We start from the raw sequence: 21,813 nt of genomic DNA, 5'->3' as shown, positions 1-21,813 counted from the left end.
CCACTACACCACTTCCACTACACGATTACTACACCAAAACCACTACTATATCACCACTACCACGACTGAACAACCACTCCTTCTATGACACCACTACTACTACACTACGACTACACCGCTATTATTACCACCACTACTACTACACCACCACTACTTCATAGGTGCTCGCTGATAGCACTTGCCACAACATGCCTGTTAAGGCCATACAGGGGGAAATTTGTCTTTGCTTTGTGTGTGTGTACGTTAGTTAGCATTGCAGGCTGTGTGGTAATGGTGGCAGTAGTGGTTGTTGTGCCGGTGGTAGTAACAATGATGACGGTGGTGGTAATTATGATTGCGGTGTTGGTAGTGGTGATAATAGTGGTGGTTGTGGTGGTGATGATGGTAGTAGTGGTGGTATTGATGGTGGTGGTGGTGGTAGTAATGGTGTTTGTTGCAGTGGTGCGAGTGTAGGCGTGCTCGCCCGATCGGTAGTAATCATCGCAGGCCGTGTGGTGGTTGTGACGACTGTGCCGGCGATGGTGTGGTGGTAGTTGTGCCGGTGCTGGTGCCGGTGGTGGTCATGCCGGTGGTGACGGCGATGGTTGTGCTGGTAGCGGTGGTGGTTGTTGCTGGTAGTCATTGGTGACTGTGCCGGCGGTGATTGTGCCGGTGAAGCATGGCTCGCGGGGTTGTCGGGCCTAGGTGGCGGGCAGCCTCCGCTCGGTGTCGAATTCCGCGCCCGTCACGAGTGTCCGAGGCGATACGGAGGAGGTGGGGTGGGGGGTGTCGTTTTCTTTGTCCAGGTGGCGCTGGTCTACCCCAACAGCGACGCCACCGCGTTCGTCACCGCATTCTACGGCTGCCTCCTGGCCCAGCTCACGCCGGTGCCCGTCGAGGTGCCGCTCTCCCGCAAGGTGCGCGGGCCGCCACTGCCGTCGGCGGCATCGGCAGCACCACCACCACCACCATCGGCAGCAGCAGCAGCACCACCCACCATCCAGCAGCAGCACCCTCACCACTACCATCATCATCAGCAGCAGCACCACCACTACCATCATCAGCAGCAGCAGCAGCACCCACCATCCAGCAGCAGCACCCTCACCACTACCATCATCATCAGCAGCAGCACCATCATCAGCAGCAGCAGCACCACCATCATCAGCAGCACCACGACCCACCATCCAGCAGCACCACCACCATCATCATCAGCAGCACCACCACCACCACTACCATCATCATCAGCAGCAGCACCATCATCATCAGCAGCAACACCATCATCAGTAGCAGCAGCACCATCATCAGTAGCAGCACCACCATCATCAGCAGCAGCACCACCACCCACCATCCAGCAGCAGCACCACTACCATCATCATCAGCAGCAGCACCATCATCATCAGCAGCAGCACCATCATCAGTAGCAGGAGCACTATCATCAGCAGCAGCACCACCACCCACCATCCAGCAGCACCACCACCACCACCCACTACCATCATCAGCACCACCACCACCACCATCATCTTCGGCAGCAGCTTCAGCGGTGCTTTCCTCCGCAGCAGAAGTAGCACCAGCAGCATCTTCATCCTCATGAGTTACAACATCATTGTCATCCTCTTCACCTCGGCGGGTGACCTGGGTGGGTGACCGTGGAGGGTTGACCGTGGCGCCCTGTGTCGTGGGTGCAGGATTCGGCGAGCCAGCAGATCGGCTTCCTGCTGGGCACATGTGGCGTGGCCGTGGCGCTCACGAGCGACGCGTGCCACCGCGGCCTTCCCAAGGGCCCCACCGGTGACATCGTGCAGTTCAAAGGTCGCACACATCACACGCGTCGCACACATCACGCACGTCACACGCGTCACACACATCACGCACGTCACACGCGTCACACACATCACGCACGTCACACGCGTCACACGCGTCACACGCGTCACACGCGTCACACGTGTCACACACGTCACGCGCGTCACATGCGTCACACGCGTCACACGCATCACACACATCGCCCGCATCACGTATCGTATGCACATAGCTCGTCGGCCATCGGGCACGTCACTTGCAGCGCAGATGACTCGCTTGGGTTGCAAGACACGAGCCACAGCGTGCCACTGTGGCCATGCAACTCACCGTGTGGCCCACACAGTAGGTTGCATGGCCACCGCGTGGCCGGCCCACACGGTAGGTTGCATGGCCACCGTGTGGCCCACACGGTGGGTTGCATGGCCACCGTGTGGCCCACACGGTGGGTTGCATGGCCACCGTGTGGCCCACACGGTGGGTTGCATGGCCACCGTATGGCCCACACGGTGGGTTGCATGGCCACCGTATGGCCCACACGGTGGGTTGCATGGCCACCGCGTGGCCCACACGGTAAACCCACTGCGGTTCCTCCTCCTCTTCCGTAAGCGGCTGCCACACAGCGGTGGACGTCGTCGTCATCGCGATTGTCATCATCGATATCATCGTCGTCATCGCCATCACAGTCGTCGTCGTCGTCGTCATCGCCGTCGTCATCATCGTTATCGTCGTCGTCGTCATCTTCATTGTCGTCATCATCGCCATCGTCATCGTCATGGTCGTCGTCATTGTCATAGTCGTCGTCGTCATTGTCGTCGTCGTCGTCATTGTCGTCGTCATCATCGTTGTCTTCGTCGTCAGCGTCGTCGTCGCCGTGTCTCTCCCTTTGTGTCGTCCCAGGCTGGCCCAAGGTGCAGTGGTTCGTCACCGACTCGCGGAACCTCTCGAAGCCGCCCAAGGACTGGAGGCCTCACGTCCACGAGGCCGACGGCAGCACGGCCATGATCGAGGTGAGCGGTCCGAGCGCTCTCAAAGCGCCATGCCGATGGAGTCGTGCTCGCGCTGCCGCAGTGCTTGGACGGCGATGACGACGACGATGACGACGACGATGACGACGACGACGACGATGATGACGACGTGGTACCGATCGTGCCCCCCCCCCTCCCCCGTGTGTGCCCCCCGTCGGCGTGCCCGCGACAGTACAAGACGGGCAGGGAGGGCAGCGTGGTGGGCGTCACGGTGACGCGCCGCGCCGCGCTGGAGCACTGCCGCGCCCTGCGCCAGGCCTGCGCCTACATCGAAGGTGCCCTGCGGCATCCCCCACGTGTAACCGTGACCCCCCACGTGAACCGTGACCCCCCACGTGAACCGTGACCCCCCACGTGAACCGTGATCCCGCACGTGAACCGTGATCCCCCACGTGAACCGTGATCCCCCACGTGAACCGTGACCCCCCACGTGAACCGTGACCCCCCACGTGAACCGTGATCCCGCACGTGAACCGTGATCCCCCACGTGAACCGTGATCCCGCACGTGAACCGTGACCCCCCACGTGAACCGTGACCCCCCACGTGAACCGTGATCCCCCACGTGAACCGTGATCCCCCACGTGAACCGTGATCCCCCATGTGAACCGTGATCCCCCACGTGAACCGTGACCCCCCACGTGAACCGTGATCCCCCACGTGAACCGTGATCCCGCACGTGAACCGTGACCCCCCACGTGAACCGTGACCCCCCACGTGAACCGTGATCCCCCACGTGAACCGTGATCCCCCACGTGAACCGTGACCCCCCACGTGAACCGTGACCCCCCACGTGAACCGTGACCCCCCACGTGAACCGTGATCCCCCACGTGAACCGTGACCCCCCACGTGAACCGTGATCCCCCACGTGAACCGTGACCCCCCACGTGAACCGTGACCCCCCACGTGAACCGTGACCCCCCACGTGAACCGTGACCCCCCACGTGAACCGTGACCCCCCACGTGAACCGTGACCCCCCACGTGAACCGTGACCCCCCACGTGAACCGTGACCCCCCACGTGAACCGTGACCCCCCACGTGAACCGTGACCCCCCACGTGAACCGTGATCCCGCACGTGAACCGTGACCCCCCACGTGAACCGTGATCCCCCACGTGAACCGTGATCCCCCACGTGAACCGTGATCCCCCACGTGAACCGTTGTCCCGCATCGCCCCTTGTCTACGCTGGGGCCGCACCTGAGCGACACGTTGCATGGACTACTTCCACGGCCTGCAGCCCGGCCTGTACCCAGGCCTGCAGCCAGGCCTGGGTGCAGGCCTGCACCCAGGCCTGCAGACAGGCCTGCACCCAGACCAGCACCCAGGCCTGCAGCCCGGGTGGTGTGTGTTCATTGGCCATCTCTTCTTCGCAGGGGAAACCATGGTGAATGTCCTCGACTTCAAAAAGGACGTGGGTCTCTGGCACGGGATTCTGGCGGTGAGTGGCGAGGAGGGTGGTGGTGGTGGTAGAGGGGGGGTTGGTGGTGGTGGTAGAGGGGGGGTTGGTGGTGATGGGGGGGGGGGGGCAGACGTAAGCGGGTGCCGGTGGTCGTGGTGGTGCTGGAAGTGGCATCAACGTGTTACTGGGGGGGTGTTGTTGCGAGTGTTACTGGGGGGGTGTTGTTGCGAGTGTTACTGGGGGGGTGTTGTTGCGAGTGTTACTGGGGGGGGTGTTGTTGCGAGGGTTACTGGGGGGGTGTTGTTGCGAGTGTTGCTGGGGGGTGTTGTTGCGAGTGTTGCTGGTGGGGTGTTGTTGCGAGTGTTACTGGGGGGGTGTTGTTGCGAGTGTTGCTGGGGGGTGTTGTTGCGAGTGTTACTGGGGGGGTGTTGTTGCGAGTGTTACTGGGGGGGTGTTGTTGCGAGTGTTACTGGGGGGGGTGTTGTTGCGAGTGTTACTGGGGGGGGTGTTGTTGCGAGTGTTACTGGGGGGTGTTGTTGCGAGTGTTACTGGGGGGGTGTTGTTGCGAGTGTTACTGGGGGGGTGTTGTTGCGAGTGTTGCTGGTGGGGTGTTGTTGCGAGTGTTACTGGGGGGGGTGTTGTTGCGAGTGTTACTGGGGGGGTGTTGTTGCGAGTGTTACTGGGGGGGTGTTGTTGCGAGTGTTACTGGGGGGGTGTTGTTGCGAGTGTTACTGGGGGGGGTGTTGTTGCGAGTGTTACTGGGGGGGTGTTGTTGCGAGTGTTGCTGGGGGGTGTTGTTGCGAGTGTTGCTGGTGGGGTGTTGTTGCGAGTGTTACTGGGGGGGTGTTGTTGCGAGTGTTACTGGGGGGGTGTTGTTGCGAGTGTTGCTGGGGGGTGTTGTTGCGAGTGTTACTGGGGGGGTGTTGTTGCGAGTGTTACTGGGGGGGTGTTGTTGCGAGTGTTACTGGGGGGGGTGTTGTTGCGAGTGTTACTGGGGGGGGGTGTTGTTGCGAGTGTTACTGGGGGGTGTTGTTGCGAGTGTTACTGGGGGGGTGTTGTTGCGAGTGTTACTGGGGGGGTGTTGTTGCGAGTGTTGCTGGTGGGGTGTTGTTGCGAGTGTTACTGGGGGGGGTGTTGTTGCGAGTGTTACTGGGGGGGTGTTGTTGCGAGTGTTACTGGGGGGTGTTGTTGCGAGTGTTACTGGGGGGGTGTTGTTGCGAGTGTTACTGGGGGGGTGTTGTTGCGAGTGTTGCTGGTGGGGTGTTGTTGCGAGTGTTACTGGGGGGGGTGTTGTTGCGAGTGTTACTGGGGGGGGTGTTGTTGCGAGTGTTACTGGGGGGGTGTTGTTGCGAGTGTTGCTGGGGGGTGTTGTTGCGAGTGTTGCTGGTGGGGTGTTGTTGCGAGTGTTACTGGGGGGGTGTTGTTGCGAGTGTTGCTGGGGGGTGTTGTTGCGAGTGTTACTGGGGGGGTGTTGTTGCGAGTGTTACTGGGGGGGTGTTGTTGCGAGTGTTACTGGGGGGGGTGTTGTTGCGAGTGTTACTGGGGGGGGGTGTTGTTGCGAGTGTTACTGGGGGGGGGTGTTGTTGCGAGTGTTACTGGGGGGTGTTGTTGCGAGTGTTACTGGGGGGGTGTTGTTGCGAGTGTTGCTGGTGGGGTGTTGTTGCGAGTGTTACTGGGGGGGTGTTGTTGCGAGTGTTACTGGGGGGGTGTTGTTGCGAGTGTTACTGGGGGGTGTTGTTGCGAGTGTTACTGGGGGGGTGTTGTTGCGAGTGTTACGGGGGGGGTGTTGTTGCGAGTGTTGCTGGTGGGGTGTTGTTGCGAGTGTTACTGGGGGGGTGTTGTTGCGAGTGTTAATGGGGGGGGTGTTGTTGCGAGTGTTACTGGGGGGGTGTTGTTGCGAGTGTTACGGGGGGGGTGTTGTTGCGAGTGTTACTGGGGGGGTGTTGTTGCGAGTGTTACTGGGGGGGTGTTGTTGCGAGTGTTAATGGGGGGGGTGTTGTTGCGAGTGTTACTGGGGGGGTGTTGTTGCGAGTGTTGCTGGTGGGGTGTTGTTGCGAGTGTTACTGGGGGGGGTGTTGTTGCGAGTGTTACTGGGGGGGTGTTGTTGCGAGTGTTACTGGGGGGGTGTTGTTGTGAGTGTTACTGGGGGGGTGTTGTTGTGAGTGTTACTGGGGGGGGTGTTGTTGCGAGTGTTACTGGGGGGGTGTTGTTGTGAGTGTTACTGGGGGGGGTGTTGTTGCGAGTGTTACTGGGGGGGTGTTGTTGCGAGTGTTACTGGGGGGGTGTTGTTGCGAGTGTTACTGGGGGGGTGTTGTTGCGAGTGTTACTGGGGGGGGTGTTGTTGCGAGTGTTACTGGGGGGGTGTTGTTGCGAGTGTTGCTGGGGGGTGTTGTTGCGAGTGTTACTGGGGGGGTGTTGTTGCGAGTGTTACTGGGGGGGTGTTGTTGCGAGTGTTGCTGGGGGGTGTTGTTGCGAGTGTTACTGGGGGGGTGTTGTTGCGAGTGTTACTGGGGGGGTGTTGTTGCGAGTGTTGCTGGTGGGGTGTTGTTGCGAGTGTTACTGGGGGGGGTGTTGTTGCGAGTGTTACTGGGGGGGGTGTTGTTGCGAGTGTTACTGGGGGGGTGTTGTTGCGAGTGTTACTGGGGGGGTGTTGTTGCGAGTGTTACTGGGAGGGTGTTGTTGCGAGTGTTGCTGGTGGGGTGTTGTTGCGAGTGTTACTGGGGGGGGTGTTGTTGCGAGTGTTACTGGGGGGGTGTTGTTGCGAGTGTTACTGGGGGGGGTGTTGTTGCGAGTGTTGCTGGTGGGGTGTTGTTGCGAGTGTTACTGGGGGGGGTGTTGTTGCGAGTGTTACTGGGGGGGTGTTGTTGTGAGTGTTACTGGGGGGGTGTTGTTGTGAGTGTTACTGGGGGGGGTGTTGTTGCGAGTGTTACTGGGGGGGTGTTGTTGTGAGTGTTACTGGGGGGGGTGTTGTTGCGAGTGTTACTGGGGGGGTGTTGTTGCGAGTGTTACTGGGGGGGTGTTGTTGCGAGTGTTACTGGGGGGGTGTTGTTGCGAGTGTTACTGGGGGGGGTGTTGTTGCGAGTGTTACTGGGGGGGTGTTGTTGCGAGTGTTGCTGGGGGGTGTTGTTGCGAGTGTTACTGGGGGGGTGTTGTTGCGAGTGTTACTGGGGGGGTGTTGTTGCGAGTGTTGCTGGGGGGTGTTGTTGCGAGTGTTACTGGGGGGGTGTTGTTGCGAGTGTTACTGGGGGGGGTGTTGTTGCGAGTGTTACTGGGGGGTGTTGTTGCGAGTGTTACTGGGGGGGTGTTGTTGCGAGTGTTACTGGGGGGGTGTTGTTGCGAGTGTTGCTGGTGGGGTGTTGTTGCGAGTGTTACTGGGGGGGGTGTTGTTGCGAGTGTTACTGGGGGGGTGTTGTTGCGAGTGTTACTGGGGGGTGTTGTTGCGAGTGTTACTGGGGGGGTGTTGTTGCGAGTGTTAATGGGGGGGGTGTTGTTGCGAGTGTTAATGGGGGGGGTGTTGTTGCGAGTGTTACTGGGGGGGGGGTGTGTTGTTGCGAGTGTTACTGGGGGGGTGTTGTTGCGAGTGTTACTGGGGGGGGGGGGGTGTTGTTGCGAGTGTTAATGGGGGGGGTGTTGTTGCGAGTGTTAATGGGGGGGGGTGTTGTTGCGAGTGTTAATGGGGGGGGGGTGTTGTTGCGAGTGTTGCTGGTGGGGTGTTGTTGCGAGTGTTGCTGGGGGGGTGTGGTTGCGAGTGTTAATGGGGGGGGTGTTGTTGCGAGTGTTGCTGGTGGGGTGTTGTTGCGAGTGTTGCTGGGGGGTGTTGTTTCGAGTGTTGCTGGGGGGTGCTGTGCCCGGCAGGGAGTGTTTTGCATGCTGCACGTGGTGTGCGTCCCCTACGCCCTCATGAAGGTCAACCCCGTGTCCTGGCTGCAGAAGGTGTTCGCTTACAAAGGTTGGAGATCCCGGCACGGCACACCACTCACCGCACGCGGCACACCACAGCGTGCTACACACCACACGTGGCACACCACAGCATGCTACACACCACACGCAGCACATCACAGCTTGCTACACACCACACGCGGCACTCCGCACACAGCACACCACAACACACGACACTACACGCGGCATACCGCACACACGGCGCGTGATCCAACGCAGTGCACACACCACATACACCACGTACACCACGTACACCACACACACCACGTACACCACGTACACCACGTACACCACACACACCACGTACACCACACACACCGCGTACACCACACACACACCACGTACACCACACACACCCCACACACCCCACACACACCACACACACACACCGCACACACGTACACCACACACACCACACCACACACACACACCACACACACACACCACACACACACACCACACACACACACCACACACACACACCACACACACACACCACACACACACACCACACACACCACACACACACACCACACACACACACCACACACACACCACACACACCACACACACCACACCACACACACACACCACACACACACACCACACACACACACCACACACACACACACCACACACACACACCACACACACACTACACACACCACACACACACACCACACACACACACCACACACACACACCACACACACACCACTCACACCACACACATACCACTCACACCACACCACACAAACCACACACACACACACACCACACACACACTACACACACACCACACACACACACACACCACACACACCACACACACACACACACCACACACACCACACACACACACACCACACACACACCACACACACCACACACACACACAACACACACACTACACACACACCACACACACACACACTACACACACTACACACACACACCACACACACCACACACACCACACCACACACACACCACACACACACCACACACACACCACACCACACACACCACGTGTACGCTATAAATACCGTATTGCGTCGTCACTCGCGGACCACTGCACCGCCTCGTCTCTCACCACCGCCGTGTCTCCCTGTCCCGCCCTCACCCCCTGTGCCGTCTTCTGACCCCGTGCCACACTGCCCGTGCCACGCCACCGCCCGTGCCACGCCACTGCCCGTGCCACGCCACCGCCCGTGCCACGCCACCACCCGTGCCACGCGTGGCGCCCCAGCGAGCGTGGCGTGCGTGAAGTCGCGCGACCTGCACTGGGCCATGGTGGGCTTCCAGGAGCAGAAGGACGTGGAGCTCGGCTCGCTGCGCTCGCTGCTCGTCGCTGACGCTGCCAACCCCTGTGAGCGGCGGCGGCGGCTTCGGCGGCGGCGTCGTGATTATTGTCGTCGGCATTAGTCGGCATCATCGTCGGCATGTTTTTGATCATCAGCATTGTCGCCATCACAATTATTGTTGTCATCGTCATCGTCGTCGTCAACATCGTCATCGATCTTCCCCCATCACCGAAAGCAGAGCCTGGGTTCGATTCCTGGCTCGGGCACCTTGCTGCGTGGAGTTTGTGTGTTCTCTCACCCTGTTCATTAGAGAGTGTGCCTGAGTGAGAGAGAGAGAGAGAGTGTGCCTGAGTGAGTGAGAGTGTGTGCCTGAGTGAGAGAGAGAGTGTCTGTGAGCATGTGCCTGAGTGAGAGCGAGAGTGCCTGAGTGAGAGAGAGAGAGAGTGTGCCTGAGTGAGAGAGAGAGTGTGCCTGAGTGAGAGAGAGAGTGTGCCTGAGTGAGAGAGAGAGTGTGCCTGAGTGAGAGAGAGAGTGTCTGTGAGCATGTGCCTGAGTGAGAGCGAGAGTGCCTGAGTGAGAGAGAGAGAGAGTGTGCCTGAGTGAGAGAGAGAGTGTGCCTGAGTGAGAGAGAGAGTGTGCCTGAGTGAGAGAGAGAGTGTGCCTGAGTGAGAGAGTGTCTGTGAGCGTGTGCCTGATTGAGAGAGAGAGTGTGTCTGAGTGAGAGTGAGAGAGAGTGTGCCTGATTGAGAGAGAGAGAGTGTGCCTGAGTGAGAGAGAGAGAGTGTGCCTGAGTGAGAGAGTGAGTCTGTGAGTGAGAGAGTGAGTCTGTGAGCGTGTGCCTGAGAGAGAGTGAGTCTGTGAGTGTGTGCGCGTGTGTGGGGAGCGGTAGTGAGGCGGTGAGCGCTACGCTGCGCTATGAACCCAGTGACCCGAGTTCAATTCCCACTCACGGCCAACGCCGGTGACGATTATCGGAACCGAACGTGGGCGTCCTCCCCTCGATCGACTCAAACGAGCACCTGGTGCGGTGTGTAGTAAACATCGCCACTGGGGAGACAAAGGCGGCCGGGCGTGGTGCTGGCCACCCACCCCCTCGTGTGCCGTGTCGGCCTTCATAGGCGCACGCGAACAGAACTTGCCCCTACAGTCTGTTAAGACTACACAGGGAACCTTTGTCTTTGTGAGAGTGAGCGGAGTTGCGCATGGCGCTGGCTGCTGCTGCCTCTCCCCTCTTGTCCGTGGTTCCTCGGCATTGACCTAATGACCCGTGACCCCCGCGTGACCCCCGCGTGACCCCGGCCCCCAGGGTCGCTGTCGTCCTGCGACGCCTTCGTGTCGACGTTCCGGTGCCGGGGCCTGCGCCCCGAGGCCGTGCAGCCCTGCGCCTACTCAGCAGAGGGGCTCACCGTCGCCATCCGGCGGTGAACGAGACGCTCACCCACTCGACGCTCACCCACTCGACGCTCACCCACTCGACGCTCACCCACTCGACGCTCACCCACTCGACGCTCACCCACTCGACGCTCACCCACTCGACGCTCACCCACTCGACGCTCACCCACTCGACGCTCACCCACTCGACGCTCGCCCACTCGACGCTCGCCCACTCGACGCTCGCCCACTCGACGCTCGCCCACTCGACGCTCGCCCACTCGACGCTCGCCCACTCGACGCTCGCCCACTCGACGCTCGCCCACTCGACGCTCACCCACTCAACACTCACCCACTCGGCGCTCACCCACTCACTCACCCACTCGATTATTATCTGAACCAGTGCTGGGCCCTCCCCTAGGTCGACTCAGCCTCAAATGAGTACCTGGTGCGGTGTGTAGTAAACAGAGCTAAATTCGTTGGGTCTTTCGGTAAAGTCACGTAGATAGGTTCATATTAATAAAAATAAAATAAACAATAAACTACGACGTTTCGATCTACGTGACTTTACCGAAAGATACACAGAATATGAATTCCCGCAGTCACGAAAGCTTTAAGTCAAGGTTCAACATCAGAGCTGTAGAGACGAAAGTGGCCACCCCACCTCGTGCACTGTCCCGGCCTTCACAGGCGCTGCTACTCGCAAACAGCACTTGCCCCAACAGTCTGTTACAGGCTACACGGAGGACCTTTGTCTTGGTGAGAGTAGTGGGGAGCGGCGATGTCGTGGTTAGCGCGGTGCTCTCTGTGTGGCCCCGGAGCGACGTCCGGCCACATCGCTCGGCCACACCGCCCGTCCACACCGCACGGTCACACCGCCCGGCCACACCGCACGGCCACACCGCCCGGCCACGCCGCCCGGCCACACCGCCCCCTCGTGCGTGTGCCGTGCTGGGCTTCGTCGGTGCCCCTTGCCAACGGCGCTTGCCCCCCATGGATTTTTCTCCGGATCCTCCGGTTTCTTTCGTCCACGATTTAGAATCGACGCGCATTCAGAGGATTTGGCTCCCGTAAATTTCCACTTGCTAAGCCGCCACTTCGTTGAGCCATCATTTGCGGCCAGGTCGCTTCTGACAACAATATCTAATTAGCTCAGTGGGGCCTTAACTGGTAAAATAAAATAGTTTGTTTTAGATAAAGGTGGGTCACTCTTTCAAACACGACTCCGCGATGGGGCTCAACTCCACAAAGGGGACTGCCTCCACGAGGGGAATCACATCCGCGATAGCGTCCACCTATCCGCAAGGGGGAGACGCACCTCCACGAGAGGGCCCAACCTCCACGAGGACAATGTCACCGAAGAAGGCAATCTCCGCTATATGGACACTTACCTCCACGAGGAGGCCCACCTCCGCTGGGGAGCCCATTGTTTTTGGGCTATCATTTGTGGCCAGGTCACTGAAATATAATTTGTGGCCAGGTCACTGAAATATAATTTGTGGCCAGGTCAAGGAGATTACATTTGTGGCCAGGTCACTGAAATATAATTTGTGGCCAGGTCAAGGAGATTACATTTGTGGCCAGGTCACTGAGATATAATTTGTCGCCAGGTCACTTAGCCATCATTTGTGGCCAGGCCACTTAGATATAATTTGTGACCAGGTCAATGAGATTACATTTGTGGCCAGGTCACTGAGACATCATTTGTGGCCAGGTCACTTAGCCATCATTTGTGGCAAGGCCACTTAGATATAATTTGTGACCAGGTCAATGAGATTACATTTGTGGCCAGGTCACTGAGATATCATTTGTGGCCAGGTCACTTAGCCATCATTTGTGGCCAGGTCACTTAGCCATCATTTGTGGCCAGGTCACTGAGCCATCATTTGTGGCCAGGTCACTGAGCCATCATTTGTGGCCAGGTCACTGAGCCATCATTTGTGGCCAGGTCACTTAGCCATCATTTGTAGCCAGGTCACTTAGCCATCATTTGTGGCCAGGTCACTGAGATATCATTTGTGGCCAGGTCACTTAACCATAATTTGTGGCCAGGTCACTAATATCATTTGTGGCCAGGTCACTGAGCCATCATTTGTGGCCAGATAACAGGGATATCATTTGTGATAACCAGGTCGCTTCTGAAAAAGAGCTACATAGCTCAGTGGGTGCCTCGTTTGATAGTTCATAGTTTTTATTTAGAGTTTTACACGGAGGGGGTGGGGGATCCTTGCCGTGTTTGTGCGTTTCCCCGGCAGGCGGGGCGAGGAGCCGGGCGGGACCCCGGAGCGCACCACGCTGAGTCTTGGCGCGCTCAGCCACGGCGTTCGGCGTGCGGAGAGACGCGGCGCGGCACGCTCCTCGCTCCTCGCCGTGCTCGACATCGGCCCGGCCCTGCCCGGTGGTGAGACTCGCGTGCACCGCTACCATCGCCGCTACCATCGCCGCCACCATCGCCGATAACATCGCCGATAACATGACCGATAACAACAACCGCCATTCGCCACGAAGTGGCGGTGACATCACCACAGCGCTTGTGCCAGGCTATGTGCACGTTGAGGCCACGTGAAGTGTCGAACGCCCGCTGGCAGGAGGTCACGGGGCAGACCCAGGTGCCACGGGTCGACTGACTGAGATGACTGGGTGATGCACCACCTGTGCCCCCCTACTGTGCCAACCTGCTGTGTTTTAGCCACTTGGCGCTCCGCTCGTTGTTGTGAGCGTCGCTCCTCTGCCCTCCGTTGTTGTTGGAGGGCGACTGCCTCCAGTAGCATCCTTCACGAGCCTCTTCTACAGAGGCCGATTTTGACACCGCTGGTATCAGTCATTGGCAAGTCCACTCAGCTTCACATCCTCCTGTACCACAGTCTCCTGGCTCCGCCAAATGGGGTCCGGCGCAAGCTTAGTTGGATATTTTTCACGTGGTTTAGTGGTAATTAAATTGAAGGTGGAGGGGTTACCAGCCCCTCGCACCCGTTCAGTGCCGATACCATCTCCATCTCCTTCACCACTACCATCACCACCTCCTGCACCACCACCATCATCACTGCTACCATCACCACTGCCATCACCACTGCCATCACCGCCATCCCCACCATCACTGCCATAACGTGGTAAGTGTGTCTCAGTATGTGTCAATAATGGTGGTGTGCGTGTGACGGTACTGGTGGTGAGCGTGGTGAGCGTGTGACGGTACTGGTGGTGAGCGTGGTGAGCGTGTGACGGTACTGGTGGTGAGTGTGTGACGGTACTGGTGGTGAGTGTGTGACGGTACTGGTGGTGAGCGTGGTGAGTGTGACGGTACTGGTGGTGAGCATGTGACGGTACTGGTGGTGAGCGTGTGATGGTACTGGTGGTGAGCGTGGTGAGCGTGTGACAGTACTGGTGGTGAGCGTGTGACGGTACTGGTGGTGAGCGTGTGACGGTACTGGTGGTGAGCGTGGTGAGTGTGTGACGGTACTGGTGGTGAGTGTGTGACGGTACTGGTGGTGAGTGTGTGACGGTACTGGTGGTGAGTGTGTGACGGTACTGGTGGTGAGCGCGTGACGGTACTGGTAGTGAGTGTGATGAGTGTGTGACGGTACTGGTGGTGAGCATGTGATGGTACTGGTGGTGAGCGTGTGACGGTACTGGTGGTGAGTGTGTGACGGTACTGGTGGTGAGTGTGATGAGTGTGTGACGGTACTGGTGGTGAGTGTGATGAGTGTGTGACGGTACTGGTGGTGAGTGTGATGAGTGTGTGACGGTACTGGTGGTGAGCAGTGTGGTGAGCGTGTGACGGTACTGGTGGTGTGCGTGTGCCGTAGCGGTGGTGAGCGTGGTGAGGACGGACGCACCGGCGCTCTGCCGGGAGGACGAGCTGGGGGAACTCTGCGTGAGCTCCGGCGGCACCGCCTCCGGCTACTTTGCCCTGCCCGGCATCACCAAGGCCTGCTTTGAGGTGCACCGCACCACCACCACTGCACCACCACTGCACCGCACCACCACCACACCGCTACACCACCACCACACCACACCACCACCACACCGCTACACCGCACCACCACCACGCCACACTACCACTACACCGCTATACTGCACCACCACCACACCACACTACCACCACACCGCTACACCGCCCCACCACCACACCACCACCACACAGCTACACCACACCACCACCACACCACACTACCACCACACCGCTACACTGCACCGCTCCACCACCACACCGCTACACTGCACCGCACCACCACCACACTGCACCACCACCACACCACCACCACCACACCACCACCACACCGCTACACTGCACCACCACCACACTACCACCACCCCGTCACTTGCGGCGATGCCTCTGCTGGGCGAGGCCGTGCCGACTCCGCACGGCGTCTCATCTCTCCCCCCCCCCCCCCCAGCTCTCACCGCTCAGCGAGTCGGGCGTGCCGGTGGACGCAGAGTTCCCGTTCGTGCGTACCGGACTCCTGGGCTTCGTGTCGCCCGTGAGTCGCCCCCACCCCCACCCCCCCACCCCCCACCCCATCTGCCAGCTCCCCCTCTCACTCGCAGCACAGATTCCAGATTCTAGATTCACTGAATCACAGATCAACAGATCCCAGATCAGCAAATCCACATATCCACAGATCAACAGATGCACAGATCCCATATATCAGATCATACATTTGTGAAATCCTAGATTCTCAGATCCCAGGTTCCCAATTCTTAAAACCTCGAGTCTCCAGATTCACCAGAGCAGAGGTTTCACAGGGGCTGTGCGTGGTGGACTCAACCCTGGTGACCCCTGTGTGGCGGTGTGACCCCTGTGTGGCGGTGTGACCCCTGTGTGGCGGTGTGACCCCTGTGTGGCGGTGTGACCCCTGTGTGGTGGTGTGACCCGTGTGGCGGTGTGACCCCTGTGTGACGGTGTGACCCCTGTGTGGCGATGTGACCCCCTGTGTTGTGGTGTGACCCCCTGTGTGGCTGTGTGACCCCCTGTGTTGCGGTGTGACCCCCTGTGTTGCGGTGTGACCCCTGTGTTGCGGTGTGACCCCTGTGTTGCGGTGTGACCCCTGTGTTACGGTGTGACCCCCCTCTGTGTTGTGGTGTGACCCCCCTCTGTGTTGCGGTGTGACCCCCTGTGTGGCTGTGTGACCCCCTGTGTTGCGGTGTGACCCCTGTGTGGCGGTGTGACCCCTGTGTGGCGGTGTGACCCCTGTGTGACGGTGTGACCCCTGTGTGGTGATGTGACCCCCTGTGTTGCGGTGTGACCCCCTCTGTGTTGTGGTGTGACACCCTGTGTGGCTGTGTGACCCCCTGTGTGACGGTGTGACCCTGTGTTGCGGTGTGACCCCCTGTGTGGCGGCGTGACCCCCTGTGTTACGGTGTGACCCCTGTGTGACGGCGTACCTCCGCCAGGCCGGTATGGTGAGCGTGGTGAGCCGTGTGGACGGCTCCATGTTGGTGAGTGGCCGGCGCCACAGCTCGGACGACGTCGTGGCCACCGTGCTTGCTGTGGAGCCCGGCAAGTTCGTCTTCCGGGGGAGGCATGTACACGCACGCACGTACACGCAACAACCAGCCTCGCCACGGCGCTTGTGCCAGGCTATGTGCACGTTGAGGCCACGTGAAGTGTGGAACGCCCGCTGGCAGGAGGTCACGGGGCAGACACGGCACCGATGGGACCTTGCCCAGATCTTTCAAGGATTTGTGAGCTCCTCGCACAATCCAGCCTGGTTAAACCCAGGATGGATCGTAGGCAGGCCAGCCGAAATGTTTCTAACCGGCGAAGATGTTCCATTAGGGGGGGTCCACGTTTCGCAAGCGTAGAGAAGGGAGGGAATGACCGTGGCCGAGAAGACCTGAACCTTAGTGCGGAGCGACAGACCAGGTAGCTTCCACGCAGCGTTACGCAACTGATGAAAAGATATTGCCGCTCGACAAATTCGGAGTGAGACCTCTGCCGTCAAACCGAGCCAGTCATGACCACACTGCCGAAGTATGGGAAACTCTCCACTCTCCACAACTGCCCTATCACCAATTGGGAGTTGTGGAGGCAGAGTGTCCGATGGTACAAAATACCCAGGCAGGTGCTTAGCTGATAGTGGCAAGCTCCAGGTTCAGTACCAGCGCCTCCAACTCCTCCTCGAACAGCCTCCCATTATATCTGTACCATATGGAAATTCCTTCGGGAGAGCCATCGAAGGCTTCACAAACTACGTGGTCGAAATAGATGTTAAGTAATGTGGGAGCCAGAGGACATTCCTGTTGCACCCCAAGGTGAACAGGGAATGGCTCTGACTACTGACCACGTAGTTTTACCCGGGCCCGCTCACCATCATGAAGGTCCTTAATGATCGTGAGCAGAGAGTCAGGGACTCTGAAAGCACAAAGAACAACCCAGAGCCCAGGCCTACTGATGGTATCATAGGCCTTGACCAGGTCAATAAAGCAGAGATGTAGGTCTTGCTGGAATTCCCTACACCTCTACTGTAGCAGACAGACAGAAAATATGGCATCTGTGCAGGACCGCCCTTTCCGGAAACTGCATTGGGGCTCCGCAAGCCTCTCCTCAGCGTGCCTGGCAAGGCGATGTTGAATAATCCTTGCCAGGACCTTTCCCGGCACACTGAGGAGTGAGATGCCCCTGTAGTTGTTACAGTCTGTGCTGTCCCCCTTCTTAAAGAGGGGGACCACCAGGGCATCCTTCCAATCCTGCGGAACCCGTCCAGTGGCCCAGACTGGTATGATGTCATGTAGGGCAGTCTGTGCACAAACGCCACCCTCCCTCAGCATTTCGTTTGGGAGATCATATCTGCCCGCTGCCTCTCCTGGTCTCAGACTCCAGATCGCCTTCTGTACTTCCTCAACAGATGGCACCTCAGCCAGCCACTCACAGGGGGTGACTTCTCCCAATATTTGAGGCACCGCAGCCTCAGCAGGGTCATCCCCACTTTGTGCCACGATGTTTTCCAGGCTGAGGCATTTCCCTTCCCCCAGGACCTCACAGAAATGCTCCACAAACCTTTTCCTAGGGGTCGGAGATGTATGACCATTCTTTCCCCTCATGATGGTAATAGGTGTGGCACTGCAAGTTATTTTTTTTATGAAGTTAAAGAGCGATTTGTGATCACGGGCCATTGAGGCAGGATTCCATCTCCACAGCAACCCGCCACCACCACCCATCCTTGCAGCACCTCACGGATCTCCGAACCTCTGAGCGAAGGCTGCCATAAGCTTCCTCATTCTCTGACGTGGGATGCTGTAGACGATGAGAGTGGGCCTGTTGTTTTTTCTCAGCCAGCCTGAACACCTTCTCTGTCAGCCAGGGTCTCTTGGGAGGTCTATACTGTGTACCCAAAGCAGCCATTGTAGCTGCATGAGCCATAGTCCTAAACATCGCCCATTTCCCCTCGACATCAGGAGGAGTGGGGGACGATGCCAATCCCAGCCGCAAGCGATGATGAAATTCTCGCTTGCAACTTTAATCAGCTAGCCGAGACCATGTCACTAAGGGTTTGAATGGGGTCATGAGTGTACACCCACCACCGGAGTGGAAGAATGGCAGGCGCATCTTACAGATGACAAGTCGATGGTCATTGGGCAGATGAGCTCCACGGTAGTTCCTGGTGTCAAGGACATGGACCCATATCCACTGTTCCGTCACTATGTAGTCCAGCAGATGTTCTTGCTTGGACCCGGCCTGCATCCATGATGTTGTGTGGATGCGCCGTTGCCGGAACAGCGTGTTGGTAATTACAAGCCCATGGGCTGCACAAAAATCTAGCAGCCTAGTACCATTGTTATTGAGCTGATCTGGCCCATGCCTTGTAATCACTCCAGAATAGGTGTCAGCATCATGATCAACTTGGGCATTGAAGTCGCCCAACAAGATTACGCTATGCCTAGGGGCCACTTTTGCTCGCACCTGTGACCGGAGGTCATATAAGGCATCTGACTCATTGGACTTGCCTGCATCCCTCCACGGATGTTCGTCTTCGGTGGGGGCATAAGTAACCATGACCACCATTCCTCGCCTCTGGTTGATGGGAAGGCGAGCCCAAAGTTGCCTGGGGCTTACAGCTTCCCACGCCTCACCGCCACGCTCCCACGCCCCCTGCATTCTTTTGTTCAGAAGAAGAGCCACTCCCTTTTGTCTGGTAGTCTGCTGCCCCGAGTAGAGGACTGTCCACCCCTCATGGTCCACTGGATCTCCTGAATGCCACAGAGATCCAGGTGGTACCGGTCCAGCTCCCTACAGAGTAGTGGCAGCCTCTCCTTCTGGAGGAGCCCCGAGGGTAAGGATTCAATCTCCTGGCTCCTCCAAATGGGGTTTTGGCCAGGATACGTCAGACGCCTTTTCCACCATGGCCTCCGGCACAAGTTTAATTAGAGTTTTAATTCGTGGTTTAGTGGTAATTAATTGCAGGTGGAGGGGTTACCAGCCCCTTGCACCCACCCAGAGCCCCCGTTTGGCCGCTGTGGTGGTTACAAACGCCATGAGGGGAATTGCCACTCGAAATTGGCCCTCCCCCCACGGCACTGCTCACCACATCGTTGCTGTCCGGCACCAACGAGGAGGAAGTGGTTTGTGTTGCCATATACACACGCGCATACACGCGCACGCACGTACGCACACACACACACACGTGCACGCACGCATACACACATACGCTTTCGGACACACACATGCATAAATACACACGCACATGTGTTCGCACACATGAATGAGCACGGACACACACAGACACACACGTGCACACACACAGACACACACATGCACACACACAGACACACACGTGTACACACACAGACACACACATGCACACACACAGACACACACGTGAGTGCAGTGGCAGTGTCGTGGTTAACGTGCTGCGCGAGGAACCTGCGAACCCAAGTTAGATTCCTGCTCATGGCCAACACCAGTGACAATTATTTGACCGGTCCTGGGCCTCGCCTAGGTCGACTCAGCCCCAAATGAGTACCTGGTGCGGTGTGTAGTAAACATCGTCACTGTGCCGGCCTTTATAGGTGCTACTCGCTAACCGTACTTGCCCCGACGGTCTGTTAAGGCTACATGGGGGACCTTTGTCTTTGTGCGTGCGTCAGGATCTCAGTGTTCTCCGTCACCGTTCTGCATGACGAGCGGATCGTGGTGGTGGCCGAGCAGCGCCCGGACGCATCGGAGGACGACAGCTTCCAGTGGATGACTCGGGTTCTGCAGGTGAGCGAGTGTGAGTGAATGAGCGAGTGTGAGCGAGTGTTTGTGGATGACCTGGGTTCTGCAGGTGAGCGAGTGTGAGTGAATGACCTGGGTTCTGCAGGTGAGCGAGTGTGAGTGAATGAGCGAGTGTGAGCGAGTGTTTGTGGATGACCTGGGTTCTGCAGGTGAGCGAGTGTGAGTGAATGAGCTGGGTTCTGCAGGTGAGCGAGTGTGAGTGAATGAGCTGGGTTCTGCAGGTGAGCGAGTGTGAGTGAATGAGCTGGGTTCTGCAGGTGAGCGAGTGTGAGTGAATGAGCGAGTGTGAGCGAGTGTTTGTGGATGACCTGGGTTCTGCAGGTGAGCGAGTGTGAGTGAATGAGCGAGTGTGAGCGAGTGTTTGTGGATGACCTGGGTTCTGCAGGTGAGCGAGTGTGAGTGAATGAGCTGGGTTCTGCAGGTGAGCGAGTGTGAGTGAATGAGCTGGGTTCTGCAGGTGAGCGAGTGTGAGTGAATGAGCTGGGTTCTGCAGGTGAGCGAGTGTGAGTGAATGAGCTGGGTTCTGCAGGTGAGCGAGTGTGAGTGAATGAGCTGGGTTCTGCAGGTGAGCGAGTGTGAGTGAATGAGCTGGGTTCTGCAGGTGAGCGAGTGTGAGTGAATGAGCTGGGTTCTGCAGGTGAGCGAGTGTGAGTGAATGAGCTGGGTTCTGCAGGTGAGCGAGTGTGAGTGAATGAGCTGGGTTCTGCAGGTGAGCGAGTGTGAGTGAATGAGCTGGGTTCTGCAGGTGAGCGAGTGTGAGTGAATGAGCTGGGTTCTGCAGGTGAGCGAGTGTGAGTGAATGAGCGAGTGTGAGCGAGTGTTTGTGGATGACCTGGGTTCTGCAGGTGAGCGAGTGTGAGTAAATGAGCGAGTGTGAGCGAGTGTTTGTGGATGACCTGGGTTCTGCAGGTGAGCGAGTGTGAGTGAATGAGCTGGGTTCTGCAGGTGAGCGAGTGTGAGTGAATGAGCGAGTGTGAGCGAGTGTTTGTGGATGACCTGGGTTCTGCAGGTGAGCGAGTGTGAGTGAATGAGCTGGGTTCTGCAGGTGAGCGAGTGTGAGTGAATGAGCTGGGTTCTGCAGGTGAGCGAGTGTGAGTGAATGAGCTGGGTTCTGCAGGTGAGCGAGTGTGAGTGAATGAGCTGGGTTCTGCAGGTGAGCGAGTGTGAGTGAATGAGCTGGGTTCTGCAGGTGAGCGAGTGTGAGTGAATGAGCTGGGTTCTGCAGGTGAGCGAGTGTGAGTGAATGAGCTGGGTTCTGCAGGTGAGCGAGTGTGAGTGAATGAGCTGGGTTCTGCAGGTGAGCGAGTGTGAGTGAATGAGCTGGGTTCTGCAGGTGAGCGAGTGTGAGTGAATGAGCGAGTGTGAGCGAGTGTTTGTGGATGACCTGGGTTCTGCAGGTGAGCGAGTGTGAGTAAATGAGCGAGTGTGAGCGAGTGTTTGTGGATGACCTGGGTTCTGCAGGTGAGCGAGTGTGAGTGAATGAGCTGGGTTCTGCAGGTGAGCGAGTGTGAGTGAATGAGCGAGTGTGAGCGAGTGTTTGTGGATGACCTGGGTTCTGCAGGTGAGCGAGTGTGAGTGAATGAGCTGGGTTCTGCAGGTGAGCGAGTGTGAGTGAATGAGCTGGGTTCTGCAGGTGAGCGAGTGTGAGTGAATGAGCTGGGTTCTGCAGGTGAGCGAGTGTGAGTGAATGAGCTGGGTTCTGCAGGTGAGCGAGTGTGAGTGAATGAGCTGGGTTCTGCAGGTGAGCGAGTGTGAGTGAATGAGCGAGTGTGAGCGAGTGTTTG

General features: G+C 58.2%; 1 protein-coding gene across 1 annotated transcript in view; it reads left to right on the top strand.

Moving 5' to 3' along the window:
- The window catches only part of LOC116937444 (disco-interacting protein 2 homolog C-like), a 60,945-nt gene that overhangs the window by 22,235 nt on the left and 16,897 nt on the right, over nucleotides 1–21,813 (top strand). Inside the window, exons 13-25 of the mRNA XM_076052429.1 lie at nucleotides 786–896; nucleotides 1,665–1,788; nucleotides 2,674–2,783; nucleotides 2,974–3,076; nucleotides 4,176–4,240; nucleotides 8,057–8,150; nucleotides 9,390–9,509; nucleotides 10,751–10,865; nucleotides 13,071–13,216; nucleotides 14,619–14,752; nucleotides 15,210–15,293; nucleotides 16,207–16,334; nucleotides 19,900–20,014. Coding sequence (XP_075908544.1) covers nucleotides 786–896; nucleotides 1,665–1,788; nucleotides 2,674–2,783; nucleotides 2,974–3,076; nucleotides 4,176–4,240; nucleotides 8,057–8,150; nucleotides 9,390–9,509; nucleotides 10,751–10,865; nucleotides 13,071–13,216; nucleotides 14,619–14,752; nucleotides 15,210–15,293; nucleotides 16,207–16,334; nucleotides 19,900–20,014 — 1,449 coding nt within the window. The remainder of the gene's footprint in view (nucleotides 1–785; nucleotides 897–1,664; nucleotides 1,789–2,673; nucleotides 2,784–2,973; nucleotides 3,077–4,175; nucleotides 4,241–8,056; nucleotides 8,151–9,389; nucleotides 9,510–10,750; nucleotides 10,866–13,070; nucleotides 13,217–14,618; nucleotides 14,753–15,209; nucleotides 15,294–16,206; nucleotides 16,335–19,899; nucleotides 20,015–21,813) is intronic.

The sequence above is a fragment of the Petromyzon marinus genome, chromosome 56 (genome assembly GCF_048934315.1).
Source record: "Petromyzon marinus isolate PM22_M1 ecotype Great Lakes invasive population chromosome 56, UKy_Petmar_22M1.pri1.0, whole genome shotgun sequence".
NCBI classification, from domain to species: domain Eukaryota; kingdom Metazoa; phylum Chordata; class Hyperoartia; order Petromyzontiformes; family Petromyzontidae; genus Petromyzon; species Petromyzon marinus.
This window is presented reverse-complemented; position numbering and strand designations above follow the sequence as displayed.